This window comes from Tachypleus tridentatus, chromosome 1, assembly GCF_004210375.1.
Source record: "Tachypleus tridentatus isolate NWPU-2018 chromosome 1, ASM421037v1, whole genome shotgun sequence".
Lineage (NCBI taxonomy): Eukaryota > Metazoa > Arthropoda > Merostomata > Xiphosura > Limulidae > Tachypleus > Tachypleus tridentatus.
The window spans coordinates 82,692,822-82,714,493 of NC_134825.1; the positions used below are offsets into that span (position 1 = coordinate 82,692,822).

The 21,672-nt window shown below is 33.7% G+C and overlaps 1 protein-coding gene across 1 annotated transcript in view; it reads left to right on the forward strand.

Annotated features, from left to right (window-relative positions):
* Positions 1 to 21,672, forward strand: part of LOC143232641 (uncharacterized) — a 160,390-nt gene that overhangs the window by 69,755 nt on the left and 68,963 nt on the right. The window contains 6 exon segments of the mRNA XM_076468298.1: positions 3,989 to 4,221; positions 16,443 to 16,505; positions 17,258 to 17,407; positions 18,729 to 19,004; positions 20,253 to 20,402; positions 20,586 to 20,880. Of these exon segments, the coding sequence (XP_076324413.1) occupies positions 3,989 to 4,221; positions 16,443 to 16,505; positions 17,258 to 17,407; positions 18,729 to 19,004; positions 20,253 to 20,402; positions 20,586 to 20,880 (1,167 nt within the window).

A 21,672-nucleotide genomic window follows, 5' to 3' on the forward strand; every position in this document is an offset into this window, starting at 1 on the left:
AAAAAGAATAAACAAGACAGGGACGAAAGTGGAAACATCATTTGGTCTGGTTAGTCATCACATAGCATACTAAGCCGTCTAGACTTTTGTTTATTGGCGTTTTTAATTGTGTGCAAAGCTACAAGAGGGCTGGCTATCCGTGCTAGCTGTCTCTATACTAACAATGTAAGACTAGACAGAAGGTAGCAAGTCATCACCACCAACTCTTTTATTAATGAAGAGTGGGATTCACCATCACATTATAATACCATCACCAAGGGTGAATATATTTGGTTTAACGGCGATTCGAACTCGCAACCCTCAGATTACGAAGCGAGCACTCTAACTACCTCGCCATGCCAGGCTGTCTCGACTTTATATGTATAATAAAACCCCTAAATTACCAGCTTCCTCACTTGCAAAACCAAAGAGAACCAGAATGTACAGTCATAAAATATTGCTTTGTTGTAAAACAGTCACGTCGGAAAAAGTAGTATTTCAAAGTTAACTAAATGAAAAATATATTGATAAAAGCTGAGATTCTATTAAAACACCAAGTTGTCGATTGACAAAGTAGGGAATCCAGTAATGTATTTTATTCTCGAAGTAAAGTCGAGATAGGCCTGGCATGGCCAGATGGTTAGGGCTTAGTCTGCTTAGTCTGGTCAAGTGGCATGTCCACTTCTATCCCTATCTTGACGAAACTTTTGAGGAAGACTTTTGAAACGTCGTCCTCTACTCTTGTGTCTCCACAACAGGCAGTTGCTGTCCATTCTACAAAGTTTCATCATGAATACTCTGAATAAACAATCTATCAAAGAATATTCCTATCTTGTTTTGTTCCTTTTTTTTGAGGTTCAGTTCCCAGTCTTAATTAGATAGCTTATTTATTTAGCGATATTTGTTTTCCCAAATACTTGTTCCTAAAACAGGGTACTTTAGTTATAGATATAATTAAAGAACAAATAATAACCAACTGTTGCTTTTGTTACAAAGTATTTTGCTTAGACAAGACAAACAAACAAAGAAAGTTTTAACAATATATTTCCCGGTTTAAGTGTCATTAAACTCACTTTCTTTCAAAAGATACGAGAGATCGACAATACGTATTATAAATATCGGGAAAGCAACAACAACAAAAATTAAGAATATAAAAGTGTAATCTTTCTTTCCTTAACACCTAGTGTACTTTATCAGAACCTATTTGTTTTTAATAACTTCTTATTTCAAAGATAATTTTGTGTGTGGTTGATCCCCTCCTCCTGCGAAAACCATGGATGCGATTTCTCCCAATTAAAATTTTATTTGATATAAATACTTAATAATTTTACGTGGCCTCTCTGTGGCTTATCGATTAGTCTGGAGATTTATAACATTAATAAATTGTTTTCGACACTCGATGTCAGCTCAATCTGTAACTTTGTATTATAGAAAAAGTATGCGTTTGTTAAAATAAATAATTTAGTATAAATTGACTGCTCTTGAATCTCAGCATTCTCCACATACTAAGTAACAAAGGCTAATTTATAAGCACGATTATTTCGTTTTTCTTTTTTGAAAATATAACGCATTGTATCAAATGGTTTTTTTCGGCAACTAATACCAATAACTCTAATTTCTCAATAAAAAGCGAAAATAGTATAACCAAGTAAACATTTGTCGTGTTACATCATATAATATTAACATTATTGATTAAAGCAGTTTAGTGCTAATCAAATAAGCTGCTATTTTAAACTGTTAAGATTCATGTTTATGCAGGTGTTATGTTTCTTATCTTATTGGTGTTTATCTTTATAACTATTATAATGTTCAAGTAAATAATTGATTTTAAAATAATCAAGTGATGTTTCGTCAGTAATTCTCACCCCATTTCCGATTTGTAGCATATAAAATTGTACTACGTTAACTTAATCCAGTTCACATTTAACAGTTATTGTTCATGCAGTTTGGTGTTATAAATACTGTCAACCATTCCCAGTATCCATCGTATTGCAACCAATCTGATGAGCACTGATTTTGGACGAAAAGCTTCGCTTGACACTGGACGTAGCAGATATAGCGTGATTTGTATATTGTTATATATTCATATTTACTTTAGGTCATAATTTCGTATTTAGTAATACAGTTTTCATTTGATCTGCTCCTAGAACAATAAGGACTAATTTGCTGGATCGCCAGTTCTTCTGAAGGAAGAATAAAATTAGTTGAAGTAAAAATAAAATAATAATGATAAATAATCAGATGTTAAAAGTCAGTAACGGGGTGTCATTAAACCTTACTCTATTTTTGATTTTTAACTCAGTTGTAAAAAAACAAAAACAATGAAAATTACACTCATCATCTTAATGTAGTTCATACCGTCACAGTTGTTGTTCATACAACTTAACATAAAAATTGCCTCTTAACTGCTACTGCGTTTCTTGTATTCCGTTCGGTTTGATATGCTCAATGTTAGAGTGACAGGTCTCATCGTGACTGGATATAACAAATATAGTGTATATTATGTATTGTCAGACATATTTCTCTACTTTAACTTATAAGTTCTAAGAATTCTTCCTTATAGGTATAACAGTTCTTTAAATCTTAAGATACCGAATCCTGTTGTTTTTCTTGCTTTGTGGCCTTATCAGGATGCCGAATAGGTTAGTTGTTTGATGTTGGCAAATAGATTTATTTTAAATTTAGGTATAGAGTCGCGAATGGAGTACACAAGTCACTAGCTTGAGGAAGTTTACAATTAGAATACCACAAACTTTAATACAGTAAATTAAGATAATCGATTACATCGATATCACCGAAGGTATCTTGTAACATGTTGCTACCAACACTATTAAAATCTTTAATTAAAGTAGGTGACTATTATTCAGTTAAACTTTCTATAATGTTCATTAAATTACTTAACACTATCAGTAAGCTATCGGTTAATACACTGAATGAAATTTGGTCAAATATAGCTCAGTTAGTTTATCATATATACAAGTTCTAAATACGTTGCTCTATTGTAAGAGACAGCTAGCAATAGTTACTTACATAAGGAATGAACAGGAAACGTTAGATACTTTTGTCACTTGAGTCAGGAGATTAACTTTTAGATTTAGTCCAAAAACATGGGTTTTTAATAGATTTCTTTAATATTCGTACGACTTACGAAATGTAACCCTTAAATACATCTAACACTTAATTCAATGATTCTTGCAAACTTATCGTAATTCTCGGAACCAAAAACAAAAATACTTCAGAAATTTGTTATGGTCGAAGACGACAGTAAATCGTCAGCACCTTTATCTGTATCTTTTCTCGTCTTCTTCACATCAAAGTTTCGACTGACCACTTTTATGGAAATTCTGTCCAAGTTAATATAATCTTTTATCGTAGTTTTTTTTTTTTCTCTCCTGGGGTTGCGTCGATTTATAGATAATGTAAACAATATCGTCTGGACTGTATCTTTCCTTTCATGGTCAAGCATCATTATGTAACTTTTCTTATGTATTCTTTAACTACGCTTATTTTTTCTGCATACTATATGTATGCATATCACACATGAAATTTTATAAAATTACAATTTGCCCTTCAAGCATATAAAAATAGTGTAAAATGACTTAAAATGTCTCAAATGCTTCTCGTAATGATGTTAACATAAGTACTCATGCACGTTTTTCATCTATAAAAGCTGAACACTGTGACCGTAACGGCGAGTGTATTTTTAATATTCCTGTTGCTAAAATATCTAATCCTATTGGCTTTAAATTTTGTAATCTAAATTATTTTCGCTCTTTTTAATTCGTTATTTTTTTAGTTATGTTCTAAGTTATTATGCTGTTATAATTATCCGTAACTTTGTTAGTGTGATAATCTGATGGAGTGGTAAGATTTGTGATTGTGCTTAGGTTACGATTAAACTGATTAGTTCTGATGATGCTTAATAAAGTTTCGATCATAGTTGTGTTAAGCCTAGATATCATGTAGAGTCAACTTTTCATGAAGTTATTATGTCATTATCATTTGATAGTTAATGCTAATCGAAGTGCAGAAAGTCCCCAGTTTGAAGATGCAGAGGACCTTCCCCCTGACCAGCGTTCCGTTCTCCAACTGTTGAAGTACTGGGCTGGATTAACTAGGCACGACTTCACCTTTTCCACACCCAATTGCAAAGAAATTCTCGATTTCCTCACCAGGGTGTCTTGTTTGGGAGGTCAATATCATTTGTGGGCCGAAGACTTTCGTTTGGAACTCAATTTACAGGTAATTTGTGACATTGAATATTAGCAGTGAGTCTTTTCTTAAAGGTGAATTTTACAGAAAAAAGAAAGCTTTGCAATCAGTAGAACTACTCATACTGATTAATTTTGCAGCTTCACATTTTTTATAAAACATATGTGCTAATAAATGAAACATAGAACTTGATGCAGAAAGAGCCCTTTCCTAGCGGCAATCCGAATGTTTTAGGTTTTACGTTTGCCACTAGGAAAAGTACTGTGACGTAATAGTTGCCAAACAAACCGCCAACGCTAGCGCGTTGAATGTAAATAAACATGGCCAGTGCATACGGAGAAACAGAGGCGGAGTCTGTTTTGACTTTGTGTTCTGAACAGTGTCGAGTAGCGCCATATCAATTCGAACATACTCTGAACGAACCAAGAACAGTTACTTTTGACACAGATCTGACAAGTTCTAGTAATGAGGACAGTTCCACGAGCGAGAGTAGCGGAACTGTGAGTGATACTGAAGAACTAAGTATCTAAATTGATACTTAGTTAATATAATCTTTATCGTAGTTTTTTGTTCTCTCCTGGGGTGGCGTCGATTTATAAGTACTCATGTACTTATCTTCATCCTTTTTTCCGTAGAAACATTAAAACAACATGCTTTATGAGGTTTATGAGATTTACATTTAATATGACAATGTCAAAGTACTGTGTTAAGATTAATTTTATTATGATGAGTTATGGAAATATGTTATGGAGTTTATATTTGATTGTTTACAAGTCTATAATTTTTTTTAAATACATAACATGTACTTGATTACTTCAACATGTTCAAGACATAGTCTTATTTCAATTTATCTTGAAATGTTAAATATGAAAAATGGTATTCTTCAAACTTTTCCATATGTAAAAAGGATACAAAAACATCTGCAGAATGATCTACCAGCTTTTAAACTTGGAATATACTCTATTTGGGATAGATTTGTCCACTGTCTAGACTAGGAAATCAAGGTTTCATTTATTTTCAGGTGCCACAAATGCAAAACACGCTCATGAATGTGAAATTCGTATGTCTGGTTACATTATTCAAAAACTTGTACTATTTAAATTATTATATTATACTAGTTATTATTTATCGCTTTATACTGCACACATACCTTTAAGTTTGTTCTTTTCGTGATGGCATCACGGCATCAGAGGTGGAACCTGTACGCTGCAGGCTGAGATCAGTCCTCAGCTCTACACGAGGATAGATGGTGGGGACGATTCTGTCTACTGCGATAGTTTTTCAGTCTCAACCTGCCTGGCTTGAAACCCACGGAATCCAAAACAAAGCTTTGCATGGTGTGAAGGAATCCAGTTCTTCCTATTGACCATACGCACCGACCATCGCCACCTTGCCGATTCCTTTTTCTTGCACGGAAACGAAAAGAAGCTTTTGCTCGATGTCGAACTGTTTTTACAAACATAAGCAACACAGTAAACCGCGTTATCATAAAACAAACATAAAGTAGCAATATCAAGACAAAATATAGTCTCATAAAGTATGTAATCTGAAAAAAGCATCGATAGATTTATATAAAACACCAGCACTGAAAGGAACAAAATGGTCGGCGGGCAACGAAGCATGTTTGGCAACTATTACGTCATAGTTGTAAAACGTCACGGAAACAGCCGAACGACCGAAAGGAACTTGAGTTCGAGGACCCGCATATTTTGTTTCATGTTTTACTCAAACACTAAAGTGTTTAAAAATATGGCAACCACACAGGAATTATACCTAACCAAAGTACAGTTCTAAGGCAATTATTAAATTTGTTGAAAATTCACCTTTAATATATTTTGTACCGTTAGTGAATTTTATTCACACATTCACGTTTTTTCTACCAAAATTTTAACTTTTATTTTCTATCGGAATTAATAAACGAGAAAGTAAGAAAACGACTTATATGTTACTTTCCCTACACTAAAATTTAAAAGATTCCATAAAAAATAAAAACTTTATTTTCTTTGTACACAAATTATGAACTAGTTCGAGAGACAGCAGTGTCCCTTCTCTTCATTGCCGGTTCACTCATACAGAAATCATTTTCTGAAAATTATGTTTTCATGAATAAACACTTAGCCTTCGTAATAAAATACCTTGGCTTCCAATGGTTTGTTCTTTTTATTTATTTTGATAAGGATACGTGTAATATAAAAAAAGTAAAATATATGCACTCAAAAAGTGTCTGCAGTTTTAATTCCTCTCATAATAATGTATGTGTATGGTTAATGTGGTTATCCATGCTTTTGTTTGGTCATGATAAGTAATTGTAATAAAGCTCTATAAAATAATAGTGTAGATCAGTAGAGACAAGAAATTAATATTTAGACATTGCTTTTATTTAACGTTGTATGCTGTTTTTCTTAATAACTTAAACGAGAGTTAATTTTATAAATTTTTAACGTGGAGGTGCTGAGTTTACACAGACGCTCACACATATAGCTATGCATGTGAGGTATTTAGTTTTTCATTTTTTACAGCTAACAAAAGGGACTTGGTAAGCAGTGAATGAACAGCCAAGGAAATATAAAAAAATCCGACCGTTCTGCAGGTGCTAGAATAGATTAAACATAGTGCATCTTTGTTGTAACATTATTAACTACCGTGAGAGTGTAAAGCTATAGTAATCTCGCGAGTGTTGCTGTTTAATAACACTTTATGTAACTTTTGTTTTCAGAAGTGTTCAAGACCATCCTTAATAATAATAATGGTGTGGTTGTTCAAATATTGTCACATAACAATGGAACAGCTTTGGTATTATGCCTAAACATCTGATGAAAATTACGTTTAGCAATAGCTGTTTTTTGCCACTTTGCTTTTAATTATTTCATTTCGATTTTAAAAGCAGAGGTGTGTAAAATCATCATTTCAAATTTGTGTGTCACAAAGGAGGCGTTTTGCTTAATAGCAGAATTGGTCAACTGAATTGGACCTGTTAGAGCGAAAGTATTTGAAATGTTGTTTATATGCAGTACAAAAGCCTAATGCTATGATGGAGAACATCCAAGTCAGCGAAGCATGGAAGGAAGCTCCTGATGAAAAGAACGTTTGACATCAGATGTCTTTATAACGTTTTCTTAATTAGGCTATTACTTCATTAACTTAAGGATTTTACTTTTTTTCAGGAGAATGTGTAACTGTGCTATGCAACAATGCATTATTGTGTCTTATTAAATAACAACAACAGTATTAGATTACCGAGTCTTTTTAAACAATTATGTCGTACATTAAAAGTTATGGTTTATAATAATTTTAGTAATATTACAATATTTTTCTTGTTACATAATAACACAAATATTGTCATGTTATAATTTATCAAATAACATTATTTATATTAGAATTTTGGATTTTAATATTAAGAAAAATCTTAGGATATTTATCATATATCGTCCGTAAATATATACAGTCTGGGCCAAAATATATGCATACTGTTCAGTGTTGGTGATATTATTTACATGCATGGAGTAGTCATTGAGTAAATACCTGTGTAATAACAGAGAAAGTAGCGTATCATCAGATTTACATGTTATTTTAGTCAGTATAAGTTGTTTTGAGCATTTTTTTTATCAAAGCACGCATACTCGCCTGTGTCGTATAAAAGGGTGTGCTTATAGTCATAAGTTACAGGGCGTCAAATTGTTCGACTGTCCAAAGATGTTATGAAGCAAACAGACATTGCCGGAATAGTAGGGTATCCCCAGTATACTATATCCAGAATCCTGAATCGTCATCGGACTACAGAAAACGTTGTTCCAGAAAAGTTTACTGTAAGACGTCGAAAAACTACTGCTCGAGATGACCGTATTTAGATTAGGTTAACACGTCAAGGTTGGAAGAAGTTTCGTTACACTTTATGACAAGAATGACACGAACATATCCATTCCAAGGTATCCGGAAGAACAGTGAGTAGGAGACTGACCAAACGAGGTTATTTTGCAACAAAGACTACCTTCAAACCAATATTAAGAAGAATATACAGCTATTACCATATTACTTGGACAAGACAGCATGCCAACTTGCAGTTAGGACATTAGTGACATGCCATCCTTTCAGGTGAGTCCCGTTTCTGGCTTGTTAAGGCTGATAGTAAGATTCCTGTTCATCGTTTACCTGCGGAACAGATGAGGAAAGACTGTTTTTTCCCCCACAGGAGGTGGGACAGTACATGTTTGGGCAGCTGTTCATAAGGGTGGAAAACTGTTCTTCATATCTTCCAAGCAGACGTCAATAGCGCTTCCTACACGGAGACAATTGTTCTGATATAAGTCCTAGAAAAGTTTGACAATAACTTTGTGTTCCAGGATGTGAACCTGACGTTTCGACCTTCTTCGGTCGTCGTCAGGTTCACAACGAAGAAAGTCAGAAAGTTGTTCGCTCCTCTACATAGAGCTTTCTCTATCCTCTTTGTACCAGATTATCTCGACCACGAAAACGAAACGAAATTGCCTTGGACAGCAAAGTTTCCAGATGGAATCTCTTTGAGTACTGTTGGGCAAAACTGAGATAGAACATTGCTAACCACGACTCTAAACTAGCTTTTATAGTTGAATTGCAGCACCTCTTAATGAAAAGGTGGGATGAAATTAAGATAGATTACATCAACAACCTCATCAACAGCATGCCAAGTACTGAATGTTTATTGTAAACTGATATAACGTTACATACAGTATTTATGATAATTCAGTTTTATATTTTGTCTTCATATACCATTTGGATAGGTCTTCGTTGTGAAAGGTGAAATGCTGAGTTACATACCTTTCTAAAGGTGCCTGATAAAATTGTTTGCCGTTCTAAAAAATCGTTCGTTGCCTCATTATACAAATCACATGATTGACAAAGCATGAATTTCTCAGTTTGACAGCAGTAAGTGTATTTGTATTTTATTTAAATAATAATGATCTTATTTGTAACAGCATATACAAATATTTTGGCCAAGGTTGTATATATTTACTTATTTCAGTTTGCCTCTGATGAAGAAAAGTACACATTTCGAAAGCGCTCGGGTGGTATCAAATTTTTGTGTTAAATTAATTTCTTGAACCTACGTATTTTCCTAACATCATGTATATATTTATTCATTTGTTTCTTCGAACTGCAGGTTCGAGTACTGAAGCAGAATGTAACACAAAACTTACTGTGCAATCCTCACAAAAGTACCGTTGGCTTCAATACTACAATTACGAAGACAGCCCCTAAATTTAGGGTTTTAGAATATAGCGCAAAGTTATACAAATGCTATGTGGAAAGTTTATCTCTAATTTTGAACTGAAAGATTACGGAGAGACTAGATAATCAAATCGCCCACCATCGACTCTTGGAATAGTTTCGTGTGATCAAGTACTGGGAGTTCATTTTCACTATTATAGTGCATCCACAGCCTCATAATGCGGAGCTCGTTTTCATGACAAGAGGACACCCGCAATGAACCCTTAGATTCTCAGTCCGAACACACTAATCATTATTCCACACTGACTATACACTTGGACATTTTAATTCTTTAAGAAAAATATGGATATACATTAAAAGTATATACAAAAGGAAGTATATAAATACATAGCATATTACTAACGCCAAAGCACTCAAGTGACAAGCTAATAATGCCAATGACACAGTATTATATAGCAGGTCAATTCTATATAATTCAATTTTAATTCAATGTGAAACATAAAACAGTGAAGATGTTAAAAAAAATAAAAACGAATTGCTCATCGATACACTGTATACTAAAATATGCAATTTTTTGAATAAATATGTTAAACATTTAAATAAAATATCCTGGGAAAGTGAAAAGTTCCAAGGAAATGAAAATGGATTACTACTGATAGATATTTTGTCACACTAGACATTTCTTCCCCAACTTTTTCCCAATTTATGAATCCATAAATTTAGCACATAGTTATGTTTCATAGTCCGTGATGACGATAAAACCCACTTGTAGAGAAAAATATATATGTAAAAACGTTTGCTATAGGTAGAGAAAGCTCTATGTAAAGGAGCGAACAACATTTCGACCTTCTTCGGTCGTCGTAAGGTTGACAACGAAGAAAGTCGGAAAGCTGTTCGCTCCTCCACATAGAGCTTTCTCTATCCATAGCAGACGTTTTTACATAGATATGTTTCATAGTCTTTTCTGTCAGTCCTCCTGCATATGATGCACCTGAATACATGGTTAGGACTTTCAAGTATTTAGCACAATACTCTGAGCAAATTGTTCAAATTAATATTCCCGATAAAAGCCACACACGTCGAAATAATAGGCAACACCCATGTGGTTTGCTGTTCACGTTAAGTAAATCGCGTGATTAAAAACTCCCTCAGTAAAGACAAGTTTCTTCCAACTGGGACCAATATCAGTGTCAAAAGTCTTCTCGAAATTTGTATAAAATGCAGTAATTTCTGCAGGAAGATCATTTGTTTTGTTTTTTTTCTAAAATATTGTATGATTCACCGATGAATTCTTCATTGTTTTCAGCAGTGGTAGAGCTTAGTGTAGATTTTAGAACACACACACATACATTTACAGCTATCACTCCCTATAGCTGTCATCAACCGCAACCATATACAATAACATTTTTTAACCTATAGCGACACAGTCAAGAACTTTACCAGTTTCGGTGTCAAGTGTTTGTTGTTTTTTAATTTCGCACAAAGCTACACGAGGGCTATCTGCAGTAGCTGCCCCTAATTTAGCAGTGTAAGACTAGAGGGAAGGCAGCTAGTCATCACCACCCACCGCCATCTGTTGGGCTACTCTTTTACCAACGAAAAGTGAGATTGACCGTCACATTATAACGTCCCCACGGCTGAAAGGGGGAGCATGTTTGGTGCGACCGGGATTCGAACCCGCGATCGTATTATGAGTCGAGTGTCTTAACCACCTGGCCATGCTTGGCCCAGTGTCAAGTGAGATTGTACAATACAGTCCACACTTGAGAAAAGCTAAAACATTTTATTTGCCAGAAGTACCCCCACCCCGCCAGTGACATTGTGGTAGATCTACGGACTTATACTGCTAGATATTTGGTTTCGATACCCGTGGTAGACAGAGCAACTTTTTGCTGTGACAAACCGCGTGATATATGACAAAGGGTCATATATGGGACCCTTTGCGTATGATACCATAACAATATTTCCAAAGTGTTATTACTCGAGGGTCTATTTTTAAACAAACTTCGGTATAATGAAAAGCAAAACTGTAGGGGGTGGTACCTGAACGTTTTATCTAGATTGTCGCGTGCTGTAAAACGGGAAATAAACAAACTACAAACATCTAAAGACGAGACAATTTGTAGCGCTTGTTACCTCGAAGCTAAGCTAGATTCAGTTATTTTTTAGAATTCTTAAGTAGGTGAAAAGAATTATTATAAAGTTTAACAGATTTAAAAGCGGATCTATTTTATATAACATCTTTAGAAATATTAAGTCTCCTAAAGTGCAACAAAAAAAACCTGTGACTGTGGTGTACATTTAAGAACTTTCGGCTTTAATAATACAAAGCATACACACGTACGCGTAAAAAAAATTCCACTGCTTATAATTTCACCTTAGGTTGCACTCGTGGGAAAATGGGCATAGCGTAATCTAAAATGAAACTGAGACGGAGGAAGGAACCTCGAACGTAGAACGACGCAGCAATCACATAAGACAGAAATAATATAACAATAACCAACAAGACCTATTCAACACTACTCGAACTCACTAATCAATGAAATAAGAAAAAAAAATCCTTTGAATCTGATATCAAAATTGAACTTTATTCTATACTTTATTTGAATCTGATATCAAAATTGAACTTTATTCTATACTTTATACAACTGGATCTATTCAATAATATTGTGTTACATGAACAAATTAATATTCTTGTAACTCAAATATTTTAGCATTACTATTGTACAGCTAATTTGCCCGAAGGCCACCTGGAAGAGACATTTGGTTTAACTACTCACACCTCTAAACAGTGGTGTTTTGTCTGTCAGTCAGCCCGTAGAGATTAAACTGACATCATATATGGGACCCATAACGTTGCAAGTTGTACTGTTGTTATGTTACTTGAATGTGCGTAAGATGTGAATTACGAAAAGAACTATGCATTCCGGTTACAACACAGTGTGACATATGAACTTCAAAAGCAAGACACAAAATATTTGTTACTCTTAACACTGGTTTTATTTACTCTTAAAACAGAACATTTTTGAAGTCGCTGCGCAAGTATATTTAGTCTCATATGATAATATATATATATTTTAACAAATAAAATATGTCACTTATTTATTTAGGTAGTTTTGTAATACAAATGTTGTTGCCAGGATTTACTTGTATAAGTATCACGTATAACCATTACATTATGTTACGATATAAGTGCCGAAAGCTGGCTAAACATAAACAACCAATAGACCTAATATTTATTATGACATTCACCCAATCTTTCATCCAGTCCTCTTACGTAGTCTGTCTCAAATTCGAAATCAGAGTCATGTAAAAGTAATATTTCACATAGTCTTTTGTCTTCCAAAAGTCAGTTTGAATGCACAATGACAGACAGCAGCTTCTATGAAACATTATTTATGTATGTAATATAATACATTAGAAGTTATGGTTTAAACACCGTAGTTTGCGGCCTGGCTTGGTCAGGTAATTAGTCTTGCAGTTTGCGAGTCATGGGTTCGAATTCCCGTCCCACTAAATATGCTCACCCTTTCAGCCGTGAGAGCGTTGTTATATGGCGTTCAGTTCCACTATTCGTGAGTGAAAGAGAAGCTCAAAAGTAGCTAGTCTTTCACTGCTAAATTAAGGACGGGTACCACAGATGGCTCTCGTGTAGCTTTCGTGAAATTCTGAAAAACGAAGAAACCGACAGTTGCAGAAAGATGTGAGAAAAAATATATTACATCGTATTGTTGTGCCTTATCCGGCAACAATAATTGTTACACAAAATATCTTTCTAACCGTCCCCCAGTGGCTCAGCGGTATGTCTGCGGATTTTCAACACTAAAAACCGGGTTTCGATACCCGTGGTGGGCAGAGCACAGATAGCCCATCGTGTAGCTTTGTGTTTACTTCAAAACAACAACAACAACAATCTTTATAACTCTGAAATTACTGACTGCTTTACGTACCGTTATGTTTTTGCCAGTCAAAACATTCATTCTAACGAATTGACAAAAACAAATTTACTTATTTCCTGAATAAATTACACCAAAACGGTAATTATTGAGATTAACTAGAGCAGCAAAGGTTTGTTTGTTTTTTTGAAATTCGCACAAAGCTACTCGAGGGCTATCTGTGCTAGCCGTCCCTAATTTAGAAGTGTAAGTCATCACCACGCACCGCCAACTCTTGGGCTACTCTTTTACCAACGAATAGTAGTATTGACCGTCACATTATAACGCTCCCACGGCTTGGAGGGCGAGCATGTATGGTGCGACTCGGGCGCGAACCCGCGACCCTCAGATTACAAAGCGCACGCCTTAACGCGCTAGGCCATGCCAGGCCTGCAAAGGTGTTTCATTAACATTTTTATTCGGCGGGTATTCTGTTACCGATAAAGTCTTGTATTTTCAAATAATTGGCACATAAATAGTTTAGAAAACGTATTTTAAAATACTATGGAGTCCACCGATATCAGTCATACAGTCTTTTGTTTTACTAGACAACAATGAAAACATTCCAAAATTCTTATTAACTGCTAATGCTGGTATTTCAGATTCAAAGTCGTACCTTATAACGGCCGCTGTATAACTTTATGTTATATCAAACAACAATGGTATTATCATATTCTCTCCAACATCAAATACGACATTGCATTATTTTATCTTCCTACGGCCTAATAATAGGCCTAACATATAATGTCTTAATACAAGTACAATCGTAACATTAAATTAATATATCTTATCACACAACAGTAGCAGTATTATTGTATTCACTTGCTATCGAGCAACAGAAACCATATTGTACTATTTTGTCTTTTTTTAAGCAAAAAGACAATATCACAGTTTTGTGTCTTACTAAACAATACCTATAAAACTATAACCTTCTGTAACAAGTTATCATAGTGAATGAAGTAATAAACTAAACACAAATACTATAATAAAAAAATATTTAACGTTTTGGCCTGTATGCTTTTGCCAGTTCAGCTCTTGTTTAAGATCTTTATCTAGTTCTCACTAAGTTCATACTACAGATGAAGACAACGTCATGTTCCAAGTATTAAAGAATTGTGTTTCATTATAACTATCTTTTCAACAGCTACGAAAACTGGTTCCAAATGTCATCATATAAGGTACAATAACAGTCTGGCTATTTAATGGTTGTTTTAGCGTATTTATTTCCATAAAACATTAAACAACATCGTGACAAAAGTCATTTTTGGAACTTAACCTAATATATGAATAGTTCATGTTTCCTTTTTTGTAGCACTTGACTTACTATTTCTTGGTAAACAGAGTAGCCCAAGCGTTGGCGATGCGTGTTGACGATTAGCTGCCTTTGTCTAGTCTTGAATTGCTTAATTAAGGACGGCTAGCACAGATAGCTCTCGTGTAGCTTTGCAGGAAATTCAAACAAAAATAACTTAAGAATTTGTTTTGTAAAATAAATAACAGAATGTGGATTATTCGTACAAATACATTAATTCTAGTATATTCACTTGGTTGATAATATCATTCGTGTATAACAACTAAGAAGTTTTGACAAAGCTAAAAGCATTTTTCTTTAAAATTAAAGTAAAACATTGTAGAATGGACGGCAACTGCCTGTTGTGGAGACACAAGTGTAGAGAACGACTTTCGAAAGTTTCATCATGAATACTCTGGCTAAACAATCTATCAAAGAATAAAGTAAAACAAGCGAAACTCATACATCTGTTTCACAAAAAAGTAAGATTGATGTAAATAAAATGAACGATATTGAAAACTAAGCAATAGCAAAGCAACAAACAGAAGAACAATAAAAGTACACTAATAAAAGAAGACGGATTTGATTTCTTAACCCTGCATGCTTGCATCCGCTAAGGTTGCGTGAAAAAACATGTGCTTTTACTTAACTTCAAATAGATTTTCGCTTACCTTACCTATTGAGGTAGATACTCCAGGTAATGACGTCACACTCTAAATTTATCTGAACAAAAGAACTGCTTTGGCTGACGCCAGAGCCTCCCAGGCTTATCAGTTAATTTCAGAAAAGACCGCAAGGGAATTTGCGAAGTCATGATATCGACACTTGTGATTCAAAGACTCTGCATGACATTTTAGCAAAGCACCTCCAGGGCCCGAGTAAAATTGCCTGAAATGAACAACCAGAAAAATATCTTAAGACGAAAGCGATAGCGTAAATTGTAGTGTTGGGCTTAATTTTAATGAAATTGGATGTTTCTTGTCCAGAAACTTTTTTTCATTAATAAGTGATGTTTTCAGCTATATGAAAAAAATAATTTCTTCATGAAATTAGCATGATCAACCAGGCAAAGAGTAACTTGTGTAAGGATTAGGATATTTAAGCATAAAACAGTTCATTTATAATGTTAAAAATATATTTAGTGTTCAGAATTTCATTCTAATTAATAAGAACTGTAAAAGAACTACTACGTAAATTATATTTAGTATTATAACAAGCATACTTCTGATGATCCTACAAAAAGTTAAAAAATTTATTTAAAATTCATTGGTTATAAACCTGCCGTACATTTCAACACAGTTTAGGGTCTTTATAGGTTTTTGTTGAAAGATATGGAATGTTTTCAACCATTATTTGCAACGAAACTGTTTAAACCTTTTGTTAACAACCCTTCTTCTAACGGTTGATGGAATAGGTGTGATGTAGTATTCACACTGTTATTACTCTACGATAGCCAGAAAGGGATGGGGTTGTAAATTATAATATTTATTGAACTTGCTTTTTTAGAATGTTCGTATATAGAAGAGAGGTACTTTGAATTAAACCTAAGAAAGGCACATCAAAATCACTGAATATTTTCATGATGATTCAAACAGTTTGTTTAATAATTATCTCTTGTTGTGGTGTTCATACAGCGCAATATATTTGGTAATAAATACAGCAACAACATCTATGGGTTTGTTTACCTGTCAGAAGCTAAAACTGATGATGGAGATGAAGCTCATTCAGTCTTACAGCAGGATTTCCATCTGTTGATACTGTAATGTAAAAGTTAACATTGTTCTTATGCTGGAAGTAATTACATTTTCCGTATTCTGCAGGAAATAGTGTTGGATGAGGATAGACAAGATGATATGGAGACTATCAATAGGGAATACCAAAGGGTAAGAAAACTGAAAGGGCAATAAGAAATGTCATCATAACATTTTTGTGTTTATTTTTTACATTCACATTACAATGTTTATGTTTCTTCGTGTAAGATATACAATAATTTACACATACTTTCTATATTTTATATGAGCAGTGAATTATATCAATGTCGTAGTTTTATTGTGTCTAACACGTATAATAGAAGGATTATGTGTTTTTCTCACTCTTTCGTTTTCCAGTTTGTTTATACATTAATATTAACAACTGTGTCAGATTGACTTATAATTTTTTGCCCTGTCCCACCAACACCACTTTCTGGCAAAGCTAGACAGTCATTTAAATTTACAATACCTGTTTTAATTTGTTAAATTCGAAACTTCTTTAAGTCTTATTTGATTGCACAACTAAATATTTGCTAGGTTGTTTGGAGCCAGAATATTTGTTTCTAAGGTGTTCTTTTTTTCTAATGGTAAAATCACCTTGTTTAATTAGTATCTCAAGCTTTTGGCGATTGTAGTGATTAGCAAATCTCTTTAGCTGTTAAACATATTTGAATAAACTTGTAATAATTATATCTAAACTTTGCCAAATTATGGTTTATTTTGACAGGACAAGTCTCGGGACTTATAGTAAATTAATTATTAATGTGAAATTCTTTCGGGACATGTTTCATGTACAGAAATACCTTGTTTTCTCCTTTATAATAAATAAATACTTTCAAGTCATATTTCTGATAGTAAAGAATAGGCAATTTCATTCTTTAAAGCTTCAGAAGATGGTGGTGAAAGGTTATCTACCGTGCTCTAAGGAAGAAGCTGCTATTCTGGCGGGAATTCAACTTCGCTTAGAAGGAACTTGGCCACGTCCGGTTGATGCATGTGAAACTTTACTTAAACCAATCAGAGAAGACATTAAGGTGGGTAGAGGGAATTTTTTTGTAATATTTCCAAATCCATTTATTTCAACAAAGGCACAATGAACTAAAACAGAATATGTTACTTAGAACGATTCAGTTATGTGATGTGTGAAAAAATTCTATATACGTATTTTTCCAAAGCAAGAGTAATTACACTGTCATAAAATTCTGCTTTTAAATAAAATTATTGTCAAAACCTTGCCATTTTCATAATTACATATGTAATTTATAATGTAACTCATAGATCAAATCTAATCAATAACGCATGGGGGAAACGAATTTTCTCTAGTAATTATTTTGTCATACAAAAAGGTTCGATTTACATGTGTTTAATTATTTTGTTTCCTGTGAACTTTCATAAGAGCTGATAATCATGACATTACTGATATAATTCGTTGTTTAAATACTTGCAGTTACACTGATCAGCTGATTTCTTTTTCTTTTTTTTCTGGACTATTTTAAAAATGTATTCCTACGTCTCACTGAACATTTTATCTAATTTCCTTCTCTGAATTTCTCAGTCTCATTGTATAACTGATCTAATTCTTTACGCTAAGCTGTTTTCATCAAATGCTCATTTATCTTGGCTTATTGTCTTAACTTATTCTTCATTCATTATTCTTGATAAAACCCTTGCTTTTCTCATTGAACTTTTTTTTTCATAGTGGTATAACCTAATTAGTTTTGCTTATCAGCCTATCTCAGTTTCTTTAACGGACTATTTTTTAAGAACTGTTCATTGATATCACGTGATTAGCTGAAGAAAGTCTCATTAATAAGTTGTTTTAAAGTAGCATCCATGTTTTTACTGGACAGTCTATTTAAAAACTGATAATCAGTCGTACTTCTAGCCTAATCTTAGTAGTCATAGTGACAGTTAGCTTAGTATACAGCTGAACTAGGTTTTGCGTTAAGAAAGTGTTTTAAGAACCACATTCATTTTCATTTGACAACTGATTTAATTATTTTCGCAGATATAGATTTAGGTATACGCTACCCTGTCTCACTCAGGATCTAATTCTAATACGTTGACTCTGTTGTAACAATTAATATCAATTTATTAGACGCCCCAAGTTGGACAAAAATTTATCATTTTATTAGTATGGAAAGTCCACAAAGTTATTCTTAAGATAGAAAACAAAACAAGAATGTTTATACTCCAAAATGTAGATAAAGAACTAGAAAATATTTTGTGGTTTTATTTTTCTCTCAAAATAACATACGTTTTTGATCCGTAAGTTTTTGTATAAATTGTCTGAAATAAATCTTTCTATAAAAGAATGTAATTTTTGTTGCTCCAATTTCTAAATTCACAATCTAGGAAGATACTGCATTAGATACATATAATTCTCATCATTCACCGCATCACGTTAGATGGGAATCCTATGAGGAATATAAGTTTGTTGATGCAGGAGACGCCTACCGGGAAACAACTAAAACAGTAGCTACAATGTCTCCTGATGCTAAATTTTCTGGAGGTTTGAAGACTTTTAAACACTCAACTGAAGGAGGCCACGTTTGTGTTTCAGATATTAGTTTGCAAGACTGTGTACCTCCCGTTTATCGGTCAACAAAGAATATGGTTAAGTTAATAAAGGTAAACATGATTAATGCAATCATTTTTAGCTGCTTCTTGAGGTAGGAAACTAAAATAAGATCAAAATCTTTACCAAAACCTTTTATTGTTGATTTTCGATTCAATTAAGTGGGTGATAGTGTTTGGTAAGCCTGAGTCAAAAACATCGGTTAATTTATTTCCTAAGAACTGATAGTTTTATTCAATGTTATTTTGAAAACTTTCTGAAAATATATTCTTCGTTAGAAAAATAGCTTCTGATTCTTGATATTTGTTGTATTATTTTTATTTGTATTTTTAATATTATGCCTGACGTTTTAAAGTTAATTTTAAAAGTATAAGAAAAATTTTGTATCAATTTTCAGCATTTTAAATCACGATACTTTACAAGTCTGCTTTCGAGGCCTTAGAATTTGTTCTTATTAACTTACTTGTTTATTATAATTGTTTTAAACAGTTCTATATACATTTAGCCCATACGATCACAGTTCTTTCTTATCATTATGAAGTTGTAACGACACAAAACCTGAAACTTTCGCTTCACTTTGTTTCACAGTTTGGACACTCTCTCAGACAGGAACTCATGCTAATAATAACATTTCCTAGCTAGTTATAGATGAAACGCCTGTAAACTTGATCTCCCATTGATTATAAAGTAATTACTTAACTTCGAGGTGAGGCACTCGCTCAACAGACATTTCCGCTGGTAGAATGGTAAGTCTACGGATTTACAACGCTAAAATCCGGAGTTCGATTCCCCTCGGTGGACTCAGAAGCCATGATGTGGCTTTGCTATATGAAAAACACAAACACGCATGCTCAACAAACAAGGTAATGCACAGCTCTTTAGTAATACATATTAGCAATAGTTTTTATTGGGTCTTGGTGCATTATTCTTTCTTTGTTTTCATGGGTTCGGATCCCCATCGCACCAAACATGTTAGCCCGTTCAGCCGTTGGGGCGTTATAAGTGCTGGTCAATCCCACTATTCGTTGGTAAAGAGTAGCCCAAGAGTTAGCGGTGGGTGATGATGACTAACTGCCTTTCCTCTAGTCTTACATTCCTAAATTAGAGACGACGAGCGCAGATAGCCCTCGAGTAGCTTTGCGCGAAATTAAAAACAAACCAAACATCATTTTCATGAAAATAAAAGATAAGAGAATTATCGGAAATAACTCATCATGATATACATATATGTATGTATGTTGATATATAGTTGTTTGATTCTTTTGTTTTCGTAATTGACCTCCTACGATATTGTCTGTTAGGAACAAAAACGAAAACTCTTCCATTCTCCGTTATACGAAAGTGAGATTCATCTGAAAAAACTCTACACACAGACATGTAAACGACTCCCTTCTTACGGTTGTCAAATGTTCCAAGTAAAAGAGCTTTTACGAGGGAAAACAAAGAAACGGGTAAGTAGTTCAAGTTTGATGACAGAATCCACTGTCATGAAAAAATTATTGGATAACCAGACGTTCTTTAATATCTTACACTTAGCAACTTTGTCACTGACCTTAAATATGTAGCTTTGGTGGTCTTAGTTTCATATGATGGGAACGACCTTTTGATAAGTTCACTCCTTCACATCGTTTCAGGCCACTAGATTGATGGGAATCGGTCAAGAACGAATCGTGCTTCTAGATATGAAGACTTTTTTTCCAGCTCGTTCTCAGATGACGACAGATCTTCAACAATGGCGAGCAGGCGGCGGACGTTGTCGAGATCGTCTCGTTCTCGAGTTCAGAAACACCAAGTGGACCTTTGTAGTTTCCTCTCAGGCATCGCTTCGGTGTATCAGCTCTTTGTTGTGGGAGATAATCCAAGACTTAGACTCTCGGTTTCTGGTTGAACATGTCATTACTACCGAGGATCAAGCTGGCAAGTAAACCAGTCATAGCCTCAAATAAACTTAATTAACCAATGTAATTGAACAAGAAATAACTTACTACTTTTGTCAATTAAGTAAAACAATCATTGAATGCAAACAGCAAGCGAGAATTATTAAACAGTTGGAGTCAATAATAAACTGACCAACGAAATTAATCAAACAAGTTAGTAAACAATTATACACCAACTTAGAAATATTTCACATTATCAATGTATATGTAAATAAAAACTTTTCATAAAAAGGAAATAAATGTAGGGATGGCTAATATCAATCCTCAAAAAACAATGCCAAATAAAGATAGTAGGGATGACATTTGCATCATCAACAGCACAGACACACAGTGTAGTAGAATGTTAACAGACAAAAACATAATAAATTAAACTTAGTTGTGATTGAATTATAATTACATATATATATTTCTATATGTTAGTCCAAATGCTATCCCCACTATCTTGTTTACATTGTTTTTGAAGGATTAGTATTAGCCATCCCCACATGTACTTCATTTTTAACAAGTTTATTCTTTGCATGTTTGCTCGTTTCTTAATGCAGTGTTTCAATACATATAAAAAGTTGTATTTATAACCAAGTTCAAATTAAACGAAGTTCCACTGTATTATTTATTGTTTATCTGTTATTGGCTGGTAATTCATGTTTCATCCTGTACTTATGCTTTTTTAAAGGAACACCAAATTTCTGTAGGAAGCTAGCTTCAAGGGGTAGTGATAACAACTTTTACGCAACAATTGTGATTGTTTTAAAACCGGTACTAGTTATACTTATAAAATTGAATA